The sequence below is a fragment of the Eucyclogobius newberryi genome, unplaced genomic scaffold (genome assembly GCF_026437365.1).
Source record: "Eucyclogobius newberryi isolate DKJ021-1_F unplaced genomic scaffold, fEucNew1.0.hap1 SCAF_11, whole genome shotgun sequence".
NCBI lineage: Eukaryota > Metazoa > Chordata > Actinopteri > Gobiiformes > Gobiidae > Eucyclogobius > Eucyclogobius newberryi.
This window is the reverse complement of record NW_027315735.1, coordinates 31,122,746-31,146,265: the sequence shown is the minus strand read 5'-3', so window position 1 is coordinate 31,146,265 and position 23,520 is coordinate 31,122,746. Positions and strand designations below refer to the sequence as shown.

At 40.7% G+C, this 23,520-nt stretch overlaps 2 protein-coding genes and 2 non-coding genes across 4 annotated transcripts; all 4 read left to right on the top strand.

Moving 5' to 3' along the window:
• Positions 1-868: 868 nt before the first annotated feature.
• Positions 869-9,076, top strand: hprt1 (hypoxanthine phosphoribosyltransferase 1). Its single transcript, XM_072439903.1, has 9 exons — positions 869-1,069; positions 4,430-4,536; positions 5,658-5,841; positions 5,971-6,036; positions 6,959-6,976; positions 7,062-7,144; positions 7,514-7,560; positions 7,632-7,708; positions 8,359-9,076. The coding sequence occupies exons 1-9, from the start codon at positions 1,043-1,045 to the stop codon at positions 8,404-8,406; spliced, it is 657 nt and encodes a 218-aa protein (XP_072296004.1). The 5' UTR covers positions 869-1,042; the 3' UTR covers positions 8,407-9,076.
• Positions 9,077-10,442: 1,366 nt separating this feature from the next.
• Positions 10,443-17,863, top strand: pabir2 (PABIR family member 2). Its single transcript, XM_072439902.1, has 10 exons — positions 10,443-11,385; positions 12,507-12,585; positions 13,676-13,729; positions 13,980-14,023; positions 14,616-14,670; positions 15,581-15,682; positions 16,194-16,279; positions 16,648-16,712; positions 16,809-16,896; positions 17,523-17,863. Exons 1-10 carry the CDS (start codon positions 11,264-11,266, stop codon positions 17,653-17,655), a joined length of 828 nt encoding a protein of 275 aa, XP_072296003.1. The 5' UTR covers positions 10,443-11,263; the 3' UTR covers positions 17,656-17,863.
• LOC140354859 (small nucleolar RNA U109) lies at positions 12,650-12,794 on the top strand. Its single transcript, XR_011926004.1, has one exon. It is a non-coding gene; the product is annotated as a small nucleolar RNA U109 (small nucleolar RNA).
• On the top strand, positions 14,716-14,874 carry LOC140354860 (small nucleolar RNA U109). The gene has a single exon (XR_011926005.1). It is a non-coding gene; the product is annotated as a small nucleolar RNA U109 (small nucleolar RNA).
• Positions 17,864-23,520: the final 5,657 nt, after the last annotated feature.

Genomic DNA, 23,520 nt, shown 5'->3' with positions numbered 1-23,520 from the left:
AGTTGAATGAAGACAGTTTGTGAGCTTTGAAAGGTGAGGAATTTCACACATGCAAAACAAAGCTCACTCCACCTGTGAAGCGGGGTTGATAAATAGCCATGGTTTTGACTCTTGATGCATTTTTAAATACATGTTATAGTCTTCTCACAACAGGAAAATGGCATTTTAAAAACGATTTGCTCAAGCGTGGTACATTTCTGTATAAGTTATATTGTTTTGAGACACAGTTTAATTCTGTGTAGAGTGAATTAACTGGATGATTTTACATGCTGTAGATACTATATAGTCATTGGCATTTTCACATTGTGTCCTCAGGCACTTCCCTCACTACTGTCTACTTTACTTTAGTACATTGTTATTTGGATACTTTTACTCCACCACATCAGAGAGCAGACGTGTACTTTATACTCTGCCTTAAATTGACAAGTACTTTTTTGATACTTCAAAGGAGGAGTTGTTTTATTTTGCACGTTCATGGTAACATCCTGCCAAAAGGTTTTGAGTTAAAGTCCCAGCTTTAAGTTTTAATAAAAATGACCAGGAAGGTTCAGTGTCAAATTCACATTTGACTGTTTAATAAATAGTATGGATTAGTTTGCACGAGTCAGTGAGTACAATTTTACAGTCACAACATGGCAGCTGGTAGGTTGCCATGGCAATAATAATCTGTGCGTGAACCGAAGAAATGAACTCTTAACTGTCACGTTGTTGAATTAAAACTATGTAAAAACGTAGAACTGGCGCCATCGTCACAAAACCCCCGCGGCTTCACTTGCCCTTACGTGGGCGTGGCTTCCTCCTCCTCCTCTCTTCGCTGATTGGCCGGGGGGGGACGTCCCGCAGCAGCACGCACGGCACGCCCCCAGAAGTCAACCGCCTCCGCCGCCGCAGCCGCCGGAAAGACTCACTTCTGCTCAAACAGCCAGCGTTTCCCATGTGTCCGCAGCCGTCACAAGGGTAAACGATCCGCGGAGACCGTCTCGCGCCCACGACCCTTTATTTCTTCCCGTTCCGTGCAAGTCTCACGGTTGAGGTCACGAAGATGGCGACTTCCGGCTCCTGTGTTGTTGTGAGTATTGTACAGTAGCGTTGTCATTATTATTTCCCACATACGATACGCGCCATACGTCGTTGCATAATCGCCGTGCGTAAAAGTCACGCAGAGGGCACGTTCCGCGTTGCGGCGTGACAACGGTGTCGACTAGACAAAACAACGCGCGCGCTCGACACGTTTTGTGTACGTGAGAACGAGCGACGCAAACGAGAGCCACGTGCGTTGAGCCGTAATACCTTAGTAACGAGCGCTGCACAATAGGGCGGCAACGAGCAGTCGACTAATCGGGAATAGTCGGCTGTAAAATAAATAAATAACATAAGCGTAATCGTGTTTTGATCATCGCACTGGTCTAATGGACTATGCAGATTCTATAAAACACAATTTATATCAAAGACAGTGTGTGTTATTAAATCAAAACGCCCCAAAAAGAACGAACGATTTCTGATTTCTGTCATTACTACATTTTATTTGTTGATATTCTCCATCTGGAAGCCTTCACTCGCCATAATTTAACCTTTATTTGGTTAAAACGTGCTTTAAAAGTCTCAATGTACAATAGAAATAAGTGTTTAACAAGTCGACTAATTGAGAAAGATGCATAGTCAACTACTAAAAATGGTGGTTTGTCAGTATTTATATATTTATAAGAGATCTTCTACTGAGAGTGTTTTTCTAACTTCCTATAAGTTATCTGTTCTTTTCTTCTGTATCTACCTCTAAAGGAATATCTTATCTTATCTTATATTTCAGAAGCTTAAAGTCTGTGGCGTGCATTACACAAGTTGCAGAGCCATGAAAACATCTATTATTTACTGTGAAACGGGCCGTGCAGTCAGCTTCGATTCTCTGATGCAATTTCAGGTTCACCTAAGGAAAAAGTGATGAAAAGGCTATTATGAGAAGATATTGGTGCTACTCCCGGTCGCTATGGGCAACATCAGTTCATCGATGACCGTTTGGAGTGTTCAGAAAAGGCACAACCAATTGAACGTCTCTTTGATTTCTTTCTACGTTCGACATGGTCCTGCAAATATCAAACAAAACGTGGAAAAGTTAAAAAATTAAATAAATAAAAAAATCTCTAGAACGCCAACAATAATTGAATGCACTGTAATATCAATTAAAATGTGTTGGAAGTAACATTAAAGTATCAACCGGGGGGGAAAAGATGTGAACTGCTGTTGATTCTGACTCGTTTGTGTCGTTTGTATCGATGGTTTTCACTCCAGTTTAATGGGAAATTGTACTATTGCAAACTAGTATTCGCCTCCAAAATGTTGTTTGTAGCTATGAATGTATTTTTTCATGTAGATGCAGAGAGAAAAGGCATAAATAAGTGTTGTGTTGCATTTGATCTTGACGCTCCCGATTGCAGCGTGTCTGAAAAGCGATTCAAAACTGACCCGTCGTCTTTTTATAACGCGCCAACCTTAAAATAAACTCTTGACGTTGTCGCGGCAATGTCGACCTGGATTGCCACGTCGTACCCGGTCCGTTGTCGGCCCGTTCGTGATCTGGAGGTGGAAATCACTCTTTTGTTTATGGAGCTTCGCCAAGGACACAGCGACCACGCGCGTACGAGGCCAAGGCCGGTTAATCTTCAACCCATTCGAGAGAGAAAACACCCCACAAATGCTACGTTTTTTGTCGATTGCTGAAGCTGTATTTCACTCGTCAAAAGGAGGAAGTGTCGACTGTGGAGAGAGGATGTGGCTGGAGTGAAACGAGCCCCGACACTTGTTTCCGTCCGCAGTTTAATCTCGCTTAAACCTTTTATACCCCTTTTATGACACTCAAATGCACGCGATTCATGCTCAGGCTCACATTGCGGGGCGAACTTGACAGTTTTAAGTCGAAATCGATCCCACTTTGGTCATTTTCTGCGGCGAGTTTGGTGCGAATCTCTCCGCTGTGGCCTGCAGTGGTCAAACATGAACTTCTGTTATCGCCGAAACCTCACGTTCAGACTGACCCCCGGCCACGTTCCCCACAGTTTGCCCCTTTTCCAAGCTCAAACAAAAGAACAAATGTATGAGACATCTGCCGCTCGGTGTTCGTTACTCAACAGCTCGCTCGGGAGTTGTAGATCGCTTTGTGTTAATGGCCGTATGGCAGAGGACGAATGTGTTATTTATTTTTGAACAGATTTTAGGGCTGCGTCTTATCTACAAGTGATTAGAAAACGATCACTTTTGGTCTGAAAAGATTGTGCGTGCTGGTAAAAAGTGGTCAAGATTAAATAACGTTCTCGTGGGTCATAATCGTACGCAGTGTTTTGTGTGCATTATCAGGGTTTGGTCTAAGTTTGACCTTTCGTTTAGTCCATTATTATCAATTTCCATAACAATAGAATCTAATTTCAACACAAAGGAAGAGTCGTTTATTCAATTTTATCACGTGGTCTTGAGCTTTTTATGATGAATCTCAAGATCATTCGACGACAGTTCACAAAAGATACAATTCTGTCAAAAACAATAAGTACTTTTTTCAGTATTTGTGATGCTTTAAATGAGTATCTAATGCTCGGTGATCAATTAGTGACCGACGATTATTTTAGATTCTTTGACGAGCCTTGGGTTCACACGTTTTTCTGTGTCTCAATCAATTATAATAAACTTAAATGCTTAAATTGTTGCAGCAAGAGCTAAAAAAAAACACGAGGAGTCGGACTACATAGACCATGATCCTTTGCTCCATTTCAGGGCAGATAAGACTTTTTAAATGTAACGATTTTTATACCATTTTGTATTTGTGTGTTTTTAGCTATTTGTCCATTTTATTGATTGTTTCATTGGATGTTTTATTTGTATGTGTTTCAGGATATTTACTCTTAAAACAGTGTCTAAAACATCGCCGTAAACAAAAGAATACCGTCATCATATTGTACCGCGAGATTTGCATATCCCTAGTAATAAACATATAAATAAATAGTTATGTCGAGCACAACTTACTTTCATTAACACTTTTACAACCGAGCATGAGTTCAGTGCTGATCGCCTCTACATAATAACACCTCAAAAGCGAGAAATGATATATAAACATGAGATAAAACCTTGTAAATCTGCATTATAGGCACGTGAAAGAACGTTTCAAACCTCTGCAGTCGCTCGTGTGCGTTTGCTGAGGCTGCCGCTCCTTCCCTCCCGTCACATGACACTCGTTACCGTCTTGAGTTCAGGCGCGTGTCACTTTCACTGCATTAAATAACGGCTGCAGTGCTTTTCAGTGCCGTGTCTTATTCTGATGATAATGTTTCGAATCCGAGCCGGCCGTTGTTGCGCATGCGGCTTTATGTTATCGCGAAAGTTCTCTGCAAAGTTGAGCGGTTCGTTGGGTTTTGCAGCTATTAAATACACGCTTTTGTGTTTGCAGATCAGCGACGAGGAGCAGGGTTACGACCTCGACCTCTTCTGCATACCGAAGCACTACGCCGCCGACCTGGAGCGCGTCTACATCCCGCACGGACTCATACTCGACAGGTGGGGGCCGTCGCCGAGACCCGGTCGCAAAGTCCATGCCCGGACACTGAGCGATTCTATAACTGATGTCGAAACCAGAGCGATGGAAGCAATGACAGTAATAACACATAACTGAGCATTTACTGACGAGATTTGAAATGGTCAGAACTAACATAAGGCCACGTTAAGTCTGGGACACTTTTGTCACGATATGATACAATCGCGATAAACAGGGCTCGATACAATATATATTGCAATTCGATATTGATAGATATCGCTATACTTTACCCATAATGCATTTTTAAAAGTCAATTTCTATTGCAATGCAGTATGTTTGGTTCAATACGAGGAACTGCATTACTTTTCTAGACGCACCGGTTTATCATAAGATTAAAAAAAAACTCAAGCGGGGATTAACTCTAACCAACGGCGGAGTGAATGACGTCACTTCTGTCACATGAAACCCCGTAACCATAGCAGCGCGGCAACACTAACTGCGGATCAAGCCTTTAATTGTCTTTTCTGAGGCTTTGGTCGTGTGCCGAGTCATTGTAGTAACAATGACATAATAACAGAGAATATTACTGCGCAGTGAATGACTTAATGCTCTCATAGGCTCAATTTGGAAATGGACAAATCTGACCACTTTTGGACCAAATTTGACTTTTATTTTGATTTAAATATGCCGTGATTTTGTCTGTACGTGCGTTTAGTTGATGTTTTTTTGTACTGTCTGGTCGTTTTGTGTTTTGTTCTATTTGTGTTTTGTTCCATTTGTCTTTTTTATAAAATTGAAGTTTAAAAAAAAAGAAGAAAATAAATAAATACAAAATAATGCTAAATTAGGACTGTCGCTGTAGCAATTTAAAACTAAATCCATGAATAGAAGCATTTTGGAGCAGATTTTCAAATGTCTTGCTTGTTGAGCGTTTAAACGTGGCCCGAGTTAAATGAAAATAAATTAATAAAAGAATGAAGTTAGTAAAGAGTTGATACAAAAAAGAAAGAATAATGCACTAAATTCCTTCAGTTACAACAGCAGCGTTCTCAAAGTTGGGGGTCGCGCGGTGACGCAAAGTCCGCACGCCTTTGCGCTCCAGACGTAAAAACGTGTGCCCTGTGCCCTCTCTCGCCGCGCGCAGGACGGAGCGGTTGGCGAGGGAGATCATGAAGGAGATGGGCGGCCACCACATCGTCGCCCTGTGCGTGCTCAAAGGCGGGTACAAGTTCTTCGCCGACCTGCTCGACTACATCAAGGCCCTGAACCGGAACAGCGACCGCTCCATCCCCATGACCGTGGACTTCATACGCCTCAAGAGCTACTACGTAAATACCACACGACTGTCAGAGCACACGCTAGAAAACACACAGGAAAAGGCGACTCGAGACCGTTTGTATGGAGGAAATTGACATGAAAGGACAAGTGTTGAATTGAGATTGTCTTTGTCTTTGCAGAACGACCAGTCGACGGGCGAAATCAAAGTCATCGGTGGAGACGATCTGTCAACGTTGACTGGAAAAGTAAGACTGAAATGTACTGTATTTTCCGGATTATAAATCGCACCGGCCAAAAAATGTATAAGAGAGAAGAAAAAAACATATATAAGTCGCACTGGAGTGTAAGTCGCATTTTTGGGGAAATGTATTTGCTGAAGTCCAAGACCAAGGACAGACATTTAATTTTAAAATAATAAGAGATTAGAGAACATGGTGAATAGGTGTACGTATGCTAACGCTAACACCTTCAGCTACATGAGGCACAGACAGAACTGTGGTAAGTGTCTGGTATGTTAACGTAACATATGAACAGTTCTTCAGATAACTATAGCATAAAGAACATGCTAACAAGTTTACCAAAGCATCAGTTTTACCCCAAATCACTAAATCCATTGAATTCTTCTTCCTCTGTGTCACTTCTAAACAACTCCACAAACTCCAGAGGAAGAGGAAGTGCAGATTCTTCTTCTGCTTCGCTTAGAGCCTAGATCGCCCTCTTGTGGTTGTCAGTGTGAAAATAACGAATAATATCACAAATAAAGCCGAACCTATGAAAAAAGGTGCGACTTATAGTCCGGGGAAAATACGGTATTCTAAAACTAGCTGAGGTTTTTCGTGATGCCTTTAAACATTTAAAGTTGACAAAAGATAATTCTTACTTAAAAATCCAGCTTTTTTTTTGCTTGGTGGTTTTCATCTGCAATTGTGACCTAAAGAATTTTACCTTTTTTTAAACCTTATTTACCTTATTTTATTAGTACATTCTTAGCCAAATCTGACTATAAACGTTGCTATTATTATTATTATTTTATTTTTCATTGTTCCTATGTTGCATTGACAATGGAAATAAACCTTTTATGGTTCTGATTCTGACACTAAACTGCCGTTCCTCTTTTTGCACAGTTTTGTTCATTAATAATAACCTTCTGATTCTTTTTCCACACAGAATGTTTTGATTGTAGAGGTACGTAAATGTTTAAATGTTTTTTGTTCTTTTAAGTTGTGTTTAGATGTTCTTGATTAAAACATAACACATTTTGTTCCTGTAGGATATCATTGACACGGGGAAGACGATGAAGACGTTACTTCAACTTCTCAAACAGTACAATCCTAAAATGGTTAAAGTAGCAAGGTAAGAGATTATAATAAAGTAACTAATGTTGTCACGAAACTAAAATGTCACACTGTGGCAAAGCCTTGATTCTGGCTTTAATGTGATTATTACTTTATGGGCCTTGCTAAAGCTATTTTTGTGTGTTTTATGCAGCACTTTGGACGCGTTCAGTTTATGAAAATGCACCTCAATATAATCAATCACACTTTTATTCATTCATTCAGTCTTATATTCATTAAGACCATCATAAAACTCTAGGAAAGGCCTTACTTTGTCCTATTTATGTAATAACTCTGTAACTGTTGATACATGATACTAAAACTGTTTTAAACAATTGGTGTCTGGGCATTTTGTGGTGTTTCTTATGGTTGTTCTCCCTCTGTGTAGTTTGTTGGTGAAGAGGACACCGAGAAGCGTCGGCTACAGACCTGACTGTGAGCTCAGAACTTTTAATACTAACTAATTATAAACGGTGGACTTTAATCTGTTTATTGTTTATTTACAGATGTTGGATTTGAAGTGCCAGACAAGTTTGTGGTGGGATATGCACTTGACTACAACGAGTATTTTAGAGATTTAAACGTAAGTAAATCCCACATCAGACGAGTTGCATAGTAAGATAAGATAGCCTTTATTTGTCCACACAATGAGGAAATAATAGTGTATCTTTAAGTAACCAGGTTGTTACATGGGATTGGATTTAGGCAGCGCCTTTCATGACACTAAAAACATTCTGTGGTGTAAACTACTGTAGCCACAGCTCACACTCACCACATTCATACCAGACGAAGTGAGTTAAGACACAACGTCCACCGGCCGCTCCACTGTGGCCCCCGGTGTTAGAACCCGGCTGAACTATGGAGTTAAGTTGACCAAACCAAACAATTCAAACTGAGAAACTTTAGGTTCTCGTGTTGCTTGAATCTGGACATAAAGAATGAAACCTGAGTGAAATCCAGAGCCACCGATGAAGCTGCTGGCACAGCTCATCCAATAGGAGTCAGGCTAGAGGGAAGGGGGCGGGGCAAGCTCAGGAGCACACATGATGCAGCAGCAGAAAAATAAAAACTAAAGTAGCAGCTGTTTTGTTTGTTACCAGAAACATCTGTTTTAGACGTAAAGAGTTACAGGTCAAATGGCTCCAGTAATCTAGTTTTAGTATCAATACACATCTGATTTTTGATACATTTGATAATATGAACTGGCTCAGTGTGGCTTCTTGTCTGTTTCAGCATATCTGTGTCATTAGTGAAACGGGGAAGGAGAAGTACAAGGCATGAAGACGACACCGGGTTTACAACATTTCACCGTTTTTTTCTTTTGCAGCTATTTTATTTTACGACTGTACTTTTGTACTTTTGTGTTAACAGACCGTTATTCCTCGACTTAGCTACAGTTAGTTTTAGAGACAACACTTTTTCTCTTGCACAATCACAAAAAGGTTTCAAATGCATGAAACATCACCGTAGCCCTGACTTTACTAACACTTTTATTGCCCCAATGTAATGATTATTTTGAAGCAATTGATAATTTATTAAGTGCAGTGCTGCTATACCATAAAGAAGAGTATCAGGACCCGTTTTATATTGATTTTATTGTAATTCTTTTTTACTTGTACCGATATCTAACAAAAAGCAGGTGCTATATTCTAATTCTGTTTGTATATTTTGGGACAAAAAACCTTTACTTATTGTATAATTAATTGTCAATGTTTAATGCTAAGTTGTAAAAGTGAACACAAATATTCGGTGATGTCCCTCATAAAAAGATTATTCTATGTACAAGTGTCATTACAGTGCAACTTCACATGTCCGTTAAACTGATGTGAATGCTGTTCTATATAATCAATGCTGCTTTTCAAATGGTCTCTCAACATGTCAGTGAAGGGTGCCACCGCTGTACACTCTTATTGTTGAAGGAATGCGTGAAACCAAACATTAAATGCATACATTGCCATTCTGTTTTCATTTTACTGTTGATATACAACCACGACAAGCTGATGCCGCTGAAAACAATTTAAGAACAACAGGGAAGAAGGCACCTGCCGCTATTTGGAACCACTGGTTAGACGGATGTGGACATTTGGACTATTCTAAAGTATATTGTCTACAATTATGAATGCTTCCACTAATAACCAGGGACATACATAAGCATAACACTTGGTTGCTCTTTGTATTATGACCATAAAGTAACTATTACTGCTAAAATATGAAATATAGTCGATGAGCTAAAGGGCTACATTTGAACTCCACAAATTGAAGGAAATGTATGGATATATAAATGTATGATGGCAGACACTGCTGGTACCCGCGTTATAAAAATGGATTTAAAATAAACGCTTACAGAAAATCTTGTTTGATCTGAAAAAATGTAAGCCTTTAGTTAAGTTTCAAAGTGATGACAATATAGCGCTGTTGCCACAGCATAATTTAAAACAAGTTAATTATTGTTTATTCTGTAATGGCAATTCTAAGCTGGGCCCCATGAATAGCCTTCTAATTGATAAATACATTGTCTACTCTATGGTTCTCAATTATTCACGTTGTTTATGTGTTTACACCTGTGAGTCAGAGAAATCCTATGGACCAACTGTTCCAAATGGCTCGTTAATAAGCTCATTATTATGCTCATTAGGGCCTGCATTTATGACCGCATTGTTGAATTTCAAAACGAGGCTTGCGTGCGCATGTGAGTGCAGCAAACCCTGCGCGCACACGGCCAGTAAATGCGTTTAGCGGCATTAGGAGGGAAGCTCAGGTCACGGAGAGGAAGATCCAGGGGCCTAAAGGTTTCTCCGGGAGCCGCGGGAGCCAGAGCAGCGGCCGCACACCGGGGAACCGAGCTCTTTCATTGGACAAGACAGACACACACACGGGCCGTGAAGTTTGCTGCTAACTGCTAAGTAACCCCGATTATTTCGCCACTAACGGGACACATTTTGGGGGTAAGACATTGTTATTGCTGTTTATTATGTGCTTGAGACATGGTGTGTGACTAGCAGTGATGGTAAATAACAATGTAAAATTACACATCACACATTGATGGTTAGAACTCATTGGGCGAAAAGCGACCCAATTTGGTTAATTGTTTTGTTCAATCACAACGATATAAATGGTTTAATAACAAACCCAATCATCTATAACGATGATGGCCCATTCTGAATAGTTGACCTATAATTTATTTAAAACGTAAACTTGTTTGATTTATGTTATCATGGTTTTTGTCCTAATCATGTCACCGTAGTCAAGATGGTGTACCGGCTCACGCATGCGCAGAGTACTTTTTATTCGACGCAAACCGGGCAGCGTCCAGATAGTTTCAATGCATTCGCGTTAGCGGCGCAGATTGGGTAGTGACAGTTCTGTTCATTTTCCGCGAGGCCAAACAGAACCCAAAAAACAAGATTGCTACCTGTAATATTTTAACGACAAGTGCTTTTTGCCTTTTCATGGAGCCCCGAGATGTAAACCGTGCGATGGACCTCGTAGAAGACGCGAAACAGGCCAGGAGCATCAACGCTAACTTAGCTTACTGCTAACGCTGCACAGCGCTTCACAGTAGCTTGGCTTAGCAACACTGTTGTGTTAGCAAGTGGGTTAACTCGTGTTATGCCGACTGCAACCGTGGCGCAGTGAAGTTTAACATAGTCTACTTTTAATTTGAGACCGATGTTCATTTTGTATCCGGACTAAATTGGCACAAAGCTTTGCAGAATTGTGGCGCTTAAGTGCAGTGCTTGGCTGTGGATGGATCCGAGGGAAGCTCTCTGTTACCAGGCATTGTGCAGTGTGTAGCAGGCTAAACGACCAATGCAAAGTTAAAAATACTATTCTAATACCATTTGCAATGGTTTTACCAGTCAGTTGTAGTCGTTTATGTGTGTATAACATGTAAACGTGATATTTTATTGTTGTTATGCTATTAAAAACAAAGTTAGAATTGTGCAAACCAAGGCCTCTGCCTGTGGAGTTGCGATAGCTGTTGATTTGGCTAAGCACGCACCATCATGTGCACGAAAAACATCTAAAAGTGGAAAAACGGAGGATTTTTTTGCAGCAGGAACAATGTAAACGACACAGATCTAGAGCATTTTGCATTGAAAGTCTGTGGAGGACATTAACAGCTGCAGCAGTCGAAATGAACAACTCTGTAATGCAACAAGAAAAGATGGAGCTTGATCTGGAGATGCCATCCGCGCTGGTTCAGACTGAGGGGCCCCTGAGGAGGGCCAACAGCGCGCCTATGATCAACGGCCTGAGGTGGTTCACATACATATCGAACAATAAGTCAAATCTGATCTGTGTTTTTGGCTGTTTTGTGAGTTTGCAGTTGACCCTGGTGGTGGTGGTGGTGACAAAGGCCATACCCAGACCAGTAGCAATGTGGTTTGCATTGAAAATCATATGTGTAAACCAATTGCACTGAAGTAGAGGTGGGAGATGTATCTTGGGGGGAAATTATAATGTGGCAATAGTTGTTTGAGATTTGGATGGAGTATATAGTCCTGTTAAAATGACCTCAAAAATTGTCTGAAAGGGTAATATCCCAGACAAGAGTAAAATGTGATGCGTTTGGTTAATTTTATGGTCCGTTCACATTTAAACCTCAGCAAAGACATTTACAGGCACATTTGAGCACATCCGGATATATTGTTAGCGATGATGCAGGGAAAATAATTGAATATTTCGTTTTTGTCACTATCGCGCACGCCTTCTATTTAATCTAACTTGATCCAACCACCGAGAACTATCTTTATCATTTCCCCCTTTTCAGTGAGGCGAGATGAACGAGCAGTGGTCTCCATGGCTTGATTTTCATAATTTATTGGCTTAAATCCATGCAACAGCAAAAATCTAGTGTGAATGAAAGGACCAAAACTCAAGGACTCAAATATTTGAAAGTGCAACGTGGCTTATTTGCATTTGTGGCACGTTTGTTGTGTTGCCCCAGGATTTTGCATGAATATCACAGTTTTCCTCTCATGCCTGGCGAGTGTCAATCTAAAGTCTTACTGTCATTCACTGATTGTGTGTTGAAGGTACATTAATGCAATATTTACCTTATTCTGAAATGTTCTTGGATTTCTGCTCCAATCAATTCTCCAATGTCTAACCAGATTTTCGTTGGAAGAAATGTTTTATGATAATTCATGACCAAACAAGTCTAATGGGATAAAATGTTTCTTGTACGTGACCACTTTTATGACACAAAAGACGTACACAATCATAAAAACAGACTTTTAGGCATATAGATTGAATTTTCTTTGTATTCCTTTTTAGGTCTTTTATCATGTTGTGAATTGAACCGTCACAATTATGGATCCACCACACAATTGCTTCTTTATTAACTCGTGCTTCTTGTTTCCAATTTGTCATTGCAGTGATAACTCGCAGGTTTTCCAGAGGGAGGTGCTACGAAGTCGAAGAAACAGCACCACGGTCGTCAACCGGCCCAACATGGTGCGTGGCGTTTACGTTCAGACCCCGGCGATGCGAAATACCTGACAAATAAGTTTGCATGCTTTGGCTTTAGGGCGTCTGACGTCCGCTCCTCTTCTCTCTGTGGGAGGAGACGCTACAAACAAGCTAGATTAAACTGTTCAAAGGAGTTATCAGGGCCACCAGTCTTCAAGCCCAGGCTGAGTCGGTAGTATATAACTCCTACATTAGTTAAGGCGCAAAAGTGGTGGTGTTTGGTGAGATTTATGGCCACACTTTGATAATTCGACTCTGTCTTACAGTTGACCTCAATTTGAACGCGTTGGGGCTGTGCAATACATTTTAATAATTAACATGCAGTAATTTATCATCGTCGGTACGTTTGTTTGTTTGTTTTTAATCAAAATGGCTGCAGCCAATCCTGTCAGTAAAAGCAGTTCAGAGAAAGGCACCATGTTAAATTGCAATTTTTTTGTTTTCAGGAAAGAATTATATATTTTTTAATAAGAAAGAAAGCTAAAAAAAAAGAAAAAAGTGATTTATCAATACGAATGTGTACAACTTTTTGCCCTACAATGTGTCAAGGAATCTCCCAACACCGTTTTGCCTGAAATTAATGGAAACTTCATTTGTTCACCGCGATTGTGTGTCTGTCCCGGGGCAGATGTGACCCAAATGACACCATTAGCCGACAAATAATGCAGCAAACCGTAAAAAGTGTGACAAAGATTTTTTTTTCTCATTTTTTCCCCTTTTTTTTATTCCACTGTACATGCGATGACGTAATTATGTTGTAGTAAGGGTTAAGCGTTGGGCTTTCCGGGGTTTGTATTACGTGGTATAACATTGTACTTAAAGGGTGCGTTTGCGCTTTCACCACATCAAAAGTGGGACTAAACCGGGATTAAACCAGGGACTAAATGAAGGACTAAACCAGGGCCAAACCAAGCTCAATTTAGGACCAAAAAAGAAGCGCGATAGCACCCAAAAATACACTTTATATCTTTGTATCTTTTATGGTGCGGGTGAACTATACTTGGGATTCACAGTGAGGAAGATTAATACCGTTTCTCTTGATGTTGAAATATATCTTTGACATTCCTCTGCTCAGGTCCCGTCGTCGCCGATCCGAGTGCCTAGTACCAGGCTTCACCAAATAAAACAGGTAAAACTCGCCCGTGTTCTGAGGTAAATGCAGGTGGCCATGGCAACGGTCACCGGGGCCATCACGGGGTCATTGGTCAACTAGAGATGACCGACCGGTTATATCATACTCTTAATATCGTAAGAAAAGAAAAAAAACACATTACATTTAGTTCAGTCAAGTTTTTGATGATTTTGACCTAAAATAGATGTGACTGTCTTTTGTGTCTTTAGAAAACGTGTATAAAATAAAGTGTTATTTGTGTGTTTAGGAGGAAGGGGTGGATGTGATGAACAGAGAAACGGCTCATGAGCGGTGAGTTGATCAGATGCGTATTTGTATTGTATTGATTTACCTTAGAATTACATATGCGTTTACACTTCAGCAAATGTTCTAATGAATTTGGACACAAGACCTCACGGAAACTGCATATAATGTTTTCTGAGTACTGCCTACAAAATGCAAACACAAATCTGGGTTGCTTAAGATATCGCAGACTTTTTTTTCCTTTTTTTAATAATGAAAACGTTAAAGTTAAAAAAAATGTAATGCTTTTTTCTTCAAAAATTCAAAATGATCATTGATTTAGTCTTGGTTTTGATAGAGATTGACTGATACATTAGGGCATGAGGCAGGTCTTTAACTAATCATCATCAAAAGTAAACTAATCGTCTACATTAACTAGCCCTATTAACCCTAGTGAATTATTATTATTCCATGATTAATGCATATTTAATAAATGATCTAAATATATGCCTTATTATAAAGTGATAACAACAACTGATATTATTGCTCAAAATGTTTATTCTTGTAATTGATCTCTGCCCAAGTGGACAAAATGTCACACAAATATAGCCCTGCTCTTGTATCATTTCTGTAATAATGTTGTCTTGTTGTTTTTTTACAGTGAAGTACAAGCTGCGATGCAAATGAGCCAGTCCTGGGAAGAAAGCCTCAGTTTGGTAAACCACCATTTGATTTAGTTTCTCCCCATGGCCTTGACCCTTTTGCATGTTTGGCCTCAGATTGTGGCTGCGCGCTCCTCCGTGTGTGGGAGCAGACGCCTGAGAACATGCTAGAGTAAAGTGTGAACGAGCACAACGGAGTTATCAGGGCCGCCAGTCGTCAAGTACAGGCTGCGTCGGTAGTATAATACTCCTACACTTCATCGATGCAGTTCTATTGTTGTTCATTTAACACCGCTACTACTACAACTGATTCATGTCTTTTCTAAATGTTTAATACGCTTATGTTTTTTTAGACAGAATTGATTCACAAACATTATGAAGCGCCAGCGAAAACGTTTGTCTTTTTAATCAAACTTGACTGGGGACTAGGCTCAGATTATTAGGGATTAGACTATAGAACGACTCGGATAAACATTCTCAATAATCATTGTGGTCCTTTTTTTTTTTTTTAAACTTCCTATATATTATCTGTCCTTTTCCTTTGTATCTACCTGCGTTGCAACAATGAAATTTCCCCATGTGTGGACAATAAAGAATTAGCTTATCTAATTCTATTTTTGATTTAAGATCATTCTAAAACTGTTGACCGGTCACGTTTGTCCTGTTTATATGATTTTTTGTTGTTAGTATCAATACTTTTAGACTCCGGTTTAGACTTGTGACAAGATTCTCCAAAAAATAGAAAGCTAAACAAACTCGACTTTGGGGGACGATGTACTAACGCAGACGACTCAACTAGAGCCAAGATGGAGGACCTTAGACCCAGAACACAGTAAGACTAGAGGACTACTAAGAGCTCATGTAATCCAGCACTTTCAGATTTCCTCAATCCAAATCTCCTTTCCTGTCTGTCCACTGCGTGATCTATTCATGCTAAAACGACATGCCTTTTTCTCGTTTCCAGAGCGACAATGATTTGGAAAAGTCCGCATCATGCTCTCCAAAAAGGATCGACTTTGTTCCCGTTTCCCCGGCTCCTTCCCCCACACGAGGCATCGGAAAAAAGGTGCGTTTGTCCTCAACGCAATTTGATTTAAAAAAGGAAGTGGAGCAGCTCACCAAGCTAATCGACGTAATGAGGAATGTGTACGGAGGTTGTTTGTGCACAATGCTCTAGTGTAATGCTTGGACCAGGTTTAAGTCGTAAGTTAGAGCCAGTTTAGACTTAAATTACTCCTGGTTTAGTCTCTGACCTAGTTATGGATCCCTTCTTGGTCCTGCTTGTACCATATGGTTGGAGCTGGTCCTTTTTCAATCCTAGTCTAGATTGTACAATTTGCTCAATCCTAGTTTAAACCTAGTTCTGTCCTGGTCCATGGTCTTTAATTAGATTTGGTTTAGTCTCGGCACTCGTCTCATTTAGCCGTAATTTGGTTCTGGTTTATTTTGGTCTAGGACTGGGAAATAAAACTATACAGAACTGAGTTCTGAGAAAAAAAAAACAAAGTGTATAAATCCAGCCCAAGCATTGATAATGGTTTTGTTAATCATCTTTTTTCCTTTTCCACTCTGAGCAGCAGTGCTTTTCTCCTTCACTGCAAATCCTCGTGAGCAGCAACGGTCTGACGCCGAGCCCCATCCCCAGCCCCACCAGACGATTCAGGTAAGACAGAGCTGTATGAAAGAGACTATTCTTCCAAATGCATCAAAGCGGCAAAACAAAAATTCCAAATGGTGATTTTCTATTGCCGAAACCAATGCATATTTTAATACACATACGCTTTTAAATGTACCACAATATGGCTGAAGCATTATTGCAGTTAATTATTTAAACTGTTTTGAGATTTTATTCTTATTCTCTTACTACATTTTTTAATTCTATTTTCTATTTGGCTTATTTCAATAGCACAAATAAAATAAAAAATCCCATCTTTTTTTTTCTTTTTTGTGATTATAAACCCATTTATTCGATTTTGTATTATATTTTTTGTGCTTGATTCCTTAACATGTTCTGCCCATGTTGTTCATTAGTCGAAGAAGTCAAAGTCCAATCAACTGCATCAGACAGAGCATACTGGGGCCAATCAAACGCAAAGGTAGGACTTGTTCAATGTTAAGATTATACTCTTATAACGTCGTGTTTGTCGCCATGTTGGACTCGCTCTTCTTTCTATAAATGACTCTCTCTTCAGGTGAGATGGAGATGGAGAGCCAACCCAAAAGACTGTTCCAGGGCACGACCACGATGCTCTCCTCCGACGTGTCCGACATCGGCTCCTGGTAAAGACAAACACAGGCTTCTCCTTCAGACACTTCATGACAAACGGCCATTTAAAACACAGACTCTGACGGGATCTGCTGCACTCCAGTGTTGAATCCATGCACAGATCCCACTGGATTAGCAGAGGATCACACCGTGGGGACATTTAAAAAAGAAAAACAACTTTATTATAACGGATTTAAACAAAATCAGAACAAAATCTACTGGAAGTTTTTGATGACAATAGAATTAAGAATGTTGAATAAAAATGTATACCCCGTATGTGGTGGATTATGCATTTTTAATGTGATTTACTTCTGCATAATGTGATTGTTTTAGTGAAATGGAGAATGAAAGTAAGGAAGGAAGGAAATTTTTTTGATGAAATATCTAGTTAGGATATGATGATATCAATATGATTAAATGTACTGTAGTCACTTCTATACATTCAGGACAAAACCACACTTTGTATTTGTGTTTAGACTATGGGGTCTCGTCTGAATGGGACTGGTGTTACTTCAGTGTGTGCGTTTTGCTAATGGCGAACATTGGAATTGAGACGCTGTGAAACTGAACATTATTAGAACCAAGCAAGAGAAAAGGAAAGTTAAGATGATCAGATCTTTCTCCCGTCGCTCTCTCGCAGTCACTCTCCGGACCTGCTGGACGGCAGCCTGAGCAGCCTGGGCTCTTCCGCGGACTCGCCGGGCAAAATGGAAGGCGTCTCCTCCTCCAGCAACTCGCCCTTCGCCTCGCTCCAGGACCTGTCGCCGAAGTGACGCTCATGGACACGCCTCCTCCTCCTCGCCACTGTTCCTCTGTTCTTCCGGACCCTCGGCTTTGCTTCAAGTAGATTTTAGTGACCTTGATCGGTCACTTGTCGGACGGCCTAGGAACGCCCAGCTGCTATTTGGAGAGACTTTGATGGTGCAAGTTTGGATTTATTTCAAACTAAATGGAATGAAAGGAGTGAGAAAATGCAAGCACTGGACCATTTGAAACTATTGTGCTTTTTTTTGCCGTTTTTCCTTTGCCATTTGTAAGAAAAGATTTAACTTATTGTTTTGATGCTTTGTAAGTATGTACATAGAATATATAAAGTTAGTTTTATGTTTTGTGTGGTGAAAGTGGGCTACTGCTACTTGTACTGCTACTACTACTACTACTACTACTACTACTACTACTATGGATGTGTCTCCTTTTGTGCTTGAAGACAAAATACAAAATGGCTGTAAACTGTGGTTCTACTTCGTATATCCCTGAAGAACTTGCTGCAAATGTGATAAATTGGTTGCGTGAAGCTAGAAAAGGCCAAAAGTGCTGAATAATTAGCAGAAAAGTAAAGTGGCATTTGCAATTTTGATCATGTTTGTGTGTGTCACGTTATTTGTTTTACTCCTGTGAATTTGTGTGTCCGAACGAAACGCAGGTCAGTTCAGAGTGTCTCCGTGGAAATGAGCAGGTGTTGGACCCTCCAACCGAAAGCAGGGGGTGGTCCAACATACAAAATTGACCTTTAGGAGCTTTTAAACATATAATTGTTTCTTCTCATTTTACTGCTAGACGTTTGATCCTTGAATATTTGAGTCCTCTTTATTCTCCAAACACAAGCATTGTCAGTAAAGTGACATGTTTTGAATGAAGCTCTAAGCTTATTGGTTGACACTAAATGTTAATTCCCATTCACTACAAACTACAAGCGCCCACACTGTTGATTCTGAAGGTCTGAGGGCAGATTTTAGACCCCTGGCAACACATGATGTCTGAATATGATTGGATAAAAAATATAAGATAGGCCTTTATTTTCCACACATGTGGAAATTTTGGTGTTATAACGTGAGTAGAAACAGAGGAAAGAACAGATAACTTATAGGAAGGTCCAGGTTGAGATTTGGACCAGCCCTCCAAATCTCAACCTGGGGCTGGCAGCAGTGCAACCAAGAGTGAAGCCATGAAATGAAGAGTATAACTCTGAGGAAGAATTTAATTACTATTTGTGGGACTATATATATATATATATATTTAATAATATTCTGATTATATTTAGGCCAGCAGAGAAGGCCTTGCTGGCCCTGACGGCCCACTATGTACTTTCTCAACCAATCAGAAGGCACTGCGCAAAAGGGCGTGGCTTCATTCAGAGCGGTGTTGGCACTGGAGAAGAGACAGAAAACTGCGAAGTTTAGAATTGTTTCTTTCTGTTTTTGCCATCTTTTTGACATTTTACGGCCTGAAAATCACATTTCGTGGCAGTTGAAACAGGTATTTGAGAACTTTTCTTGTAAAATGTGTGTTTTGTCTCGTGTTTCTTAAACTCGAGACACAAGCACGTGTCTCCATGCTAATGTTAGCACGCACCGCACCTGCGTTTGAGGCTGGAGAGATGCAAAACTACTGTAAAACATCGTTAAGAAAATGGAGAATGATCCTCTAGGACCGAGAAAATGAAATTGACTCATTAAAGGTGCAACAGGAGAAGTTAAGATCGGACAATGATAATCTGCACATAATCTGCTAGCATGCTAAACTTCAGAGTCAGATTTACAAATGCCTCCACCTGCGCCTACTGCAGTCCTGTTGAACATGTCCTTTCTCCTCCTCCACCCCTGCGCCTCCTCTTCCACGAGCCTCCTCCCGCGCCTCCTCCCCCCTCCCCCCCTGCGCCTCCTCCCCCCTCCCCCCCTGCGCCTCCTCCCCACGCGCCTCCTCTCCCCCCTGCGCCTCCTCTCCCCCTCCCCACGCGCCTCCTCTCCCCCTCCCCACGCGCCTCCTCTCCCCCTCCCCACGCGCCTCCCCTCCCCCTGCGCCTCCTCTCCCACGAGCCTCCTCCCGCGCGTCCTTTGTTATTAACTTTTCAGTTATTAATTTACATAATATAATTTGGCCAATAAGCTTTTTTTTTTTAATCAAATGAGAAGAAATATAAAACATAATCATCAATTCTGTTACATAATGGAGTTAAGCAGTATTTAATTATATTCACTTTCCTTTTGTGTCGTTTTTGTATCATGTCAATCTTTAATAAATACAAAACACATTTGTTTAGTAATGTATTTAATAAGAATAATGAACTTGTTCAATAAACGTAAATCTGATTATAACTACAAATGATACATTTATTTTAGCCACAGTTTTAGTTGAGTTTTAAAGCTACAATGAGTTTTAAAGCTACAATGTGGTTAAATTGTCTCCTTATTAAGAAAATGGTCTCCTTATGAAGGAGTTTGAGTCTGCACTGTTCATTATTTTTATTATCATTATTATTAGAATCAAAAGGTTTATTCCATTGTCAAAAAACAGAATACACAAACAATGGAACTTGCTTTGGTGATTCAGTGCAACATAAAACAATGAACAATGATAAAACAACCTGTATAAGTCAAATAGAACAAACTGAAGATAAGATATTCCTTTATTGTCCACACATGGGGAAATTTCGTTGTTGCAACGCAGTAGATACAGAGGAAAAGGACAGATAACTTATAGGAAGTTTAAAAAACACTCTTAATAGAAGAACTCTTATAAACAGAACCTTTCATTTCCTAATAAGAATTGTGCATATACATCAGTTATATGCACATGAATGTGACATTATTGTGTTAAATACTGAATATCTCAGTATTTAACAAGACTTTGTTTCCATGGCTACGCAGTCTTCTGGTGAAAAGGACTTCAGTAAACTCCTCCGTTCAGCTCCATCGTTTGACTGAGAGACAAACAAACATGTCACAGCTTTAGATTATACAAGTCATAACACACACTTCACATGTTTGTCCTGAAGCTGTTTTACAGACACGTGTGACACAGCAGTGTCTCTTTTGAAGAACAATTATCATTTAGTTTTTTTGCTCATAACAAAACTAACATTTTATAAATTCAAAGTACTGATTCTACTCACAGTTTACTTTTAGTCGAGGCACAAGTTATTATTAAAATACCTTTTGCTGAGGAGTCGTCAGGAGTTTACTTGAGATGATTCTGTGTCTGCAGTGATTAGGTCTGCAGTGACCTGTAGTGACCTGCTGTGACCTGTAGTGACCTGCTGTGACCTGTAGTGACCTGCTGTGACCTGTAGAGCTCTGGACAGCACAGACAAACTAAACTCACTGGTCAGGACGGTCAGCTCAGCTCTGCTCTGGACGGCTGCTTCGCTCTGGAGAAGATGAGAAAGATACTCATTAGAACATTGATATATTATGTACATCTAACAGAGAAAAGCTGGAATATGTTATTGACAGATTTACATTTCGCTCTGTAACACAAAAGTTCCTCCTTTCACATTCATTGATTTAAAGCTAGAACCAAAAGTTGTTTACGTATGCATAAGTTTAAACCTTAGAAGTTCGAACATAATTCACATGTTTGCTAAATCTCTACATATTCCATGGAAGTAAATCCATGACATTCATATAGAAAACAAGCGTGTGCTTTGCTGTTTAAACACAGCACACTTCATTATTAAATGGGTAATAAAACCTCAAATGTCGTCTTTATCAGCCCTGTGAGACACGACTGTCACTTGACATTTATATATGTAAGATATTACGCATTTCAGCAGGTTATATTTGAATTATTGGTAGTTTTTGAATTGGAAATTTCCCCTTTAGTTTTCCTTGATCTGTGCTTAACCTTTTGTCTATAATAATAATGAGTTCTTTATGTGCAGAAGCACGAGCCATCACGGCGTGTAGCTCCAATGCATCTTTTTGTGTAGCTAAACGTTAGCTTGTGTTAGCTTGTGTTAACTAGTGTTAACTGTGTAATTGTTGATTTACACTTCATATGGAACGATGTGTGAAACGTGAGGAATGACATTCAAACACAACTTACGTGTATCGTGGTCTCGTCTCGTCTCGTCTCTTTCTTCTGCTTGTGTAGTTTCCGTCACATGTTGTTGTTGTTGTTGTTGTTGTTGTTTTATGGCGGTTGGCATCCGAGTGTTGCATTACCGCCAGACTTTATTCCTCAGACGTTTCGTAGTCCTCAGACTCTGTCGTAGTCCGTAAAAGTACTCCTCCCATCGCTTTGGCGTTACAAAGCCCATGAGGTCATGATGTGTTTTTGTGACTAGAATAGTTGTTGTGTCAGAGACCAACCGGCTTTATTCCAGGGAGACTCTTCTTCACCTTCCTCGCCCTCTTTGACGTTCGGTGCTTTGGAAGTACAAAGCCCATGAGATCATGGGACGTCTTTGTTGTTTTACAAAGCCCATGAGGTCATGGGACGTCTTTGTCGTTTTATCCTTTAGAAGTCCTTCTTCCATCACTTTGGCGTTTCTAGGCCCATGAAGTCCAAGCGCGTTAGAACATCCTCTTGCTCCTCATCCTCGGCTCAGTCTCCAACACCCCCCACCTCTATAAACGTTTACCCAGCCCTGTGCTACATAAGTAAGCAACCACAGCCTGACACAAACCCTGTGACTGGATCGCCAGAACGTTCCGCAGATTGAACTCCCGCCCATTATTCCGAAACCACAAGGCCAACCCGGCCCTTTCCCTATCATAAGCCTCACAGCAAATCAGCACATGCTCGACAGTCTCTGGCACCCGACAGTGACCACACAGACCGGTCGGATGTTTGCCTATCCTACTTAGTGACCAATTGAGTCCAGTATGGCCAATCCTCATGCGGGCGAAGGCCCTTTCCTCCCACGCGTTCCTGCCCATAGACCCGCAAGGACCCACACTACCCTGTATGTGATAGAGATGCCGTCCAGTAACACAGTGGCTCCAAAATTCCTGCCAAAGGCCGACCACATGACTCTTGATAACAGGCTTGATTTCAGATTTGCTTAACTCAACCGCCACATCAATTGATGGCCGCCGAAGGGAACGTTTAGCCAGTGCATCAGCCATTTCGTTACCATCCACCCCCACATGCGCAGGGACCCAAATGAAGGAAACCCTCACATCCTTCCTGGACAGGGAGAGCATCAGACAGAAGATGCCATTCAACACATCCTGTCTGCAATCCGATTTCCCAGATTTAATGCTTTGCAATGCAGAAAGACTGTCAGAGGCCACCACAATGCCGCAACACTGCAAAGCAGATTCCGCCCATTCCAACGCCAACCGTATCGCTATAAGTTCCGACGTGAAAACAGAAAGGCGATCTGTCAACCTCTTCTTGACCGCTAGCCCCAGGTCAGGCACAAAATAAGCGGCGCCAGTACGCCCACTCTCAGGATCCCTAGACCCGTCGGTATAAATAAACACATCACCTGAGTGCTTATCGATGAGCGCTTGAACGGCAAACTGCGGTGCCCTCCCAGCGACTCCTCTAAGCTTGCCATGCAAGCTAACATCAACAGGAGCCGGGACAAACTTCCACGGAGCTATAGCAGACAAAGCCACCGACGGGCTCACACGCAGATCACCAACCCCCGCAAGCCGCGCCTTCGCATTTCCTACCTGGCTGAAAATCATACCGATGTTCTCCCGAGGCTCGTTCATGAGGGTGACGTGCGCGCTCGGTGCGCGTACACCGTTCACCGGGAGGTTAAATTGTATTTTTAAATTATTTTAGAAACAGTCAAAGAGTGAAATTCCTTCTCTTATTTTTAGACTAAAAACAATTTAGCATGTTTGGTAATTTTAGAGGCCGAACTCCTGAAATGGTCCGACCAAAAGGCTGCATTCTACGAA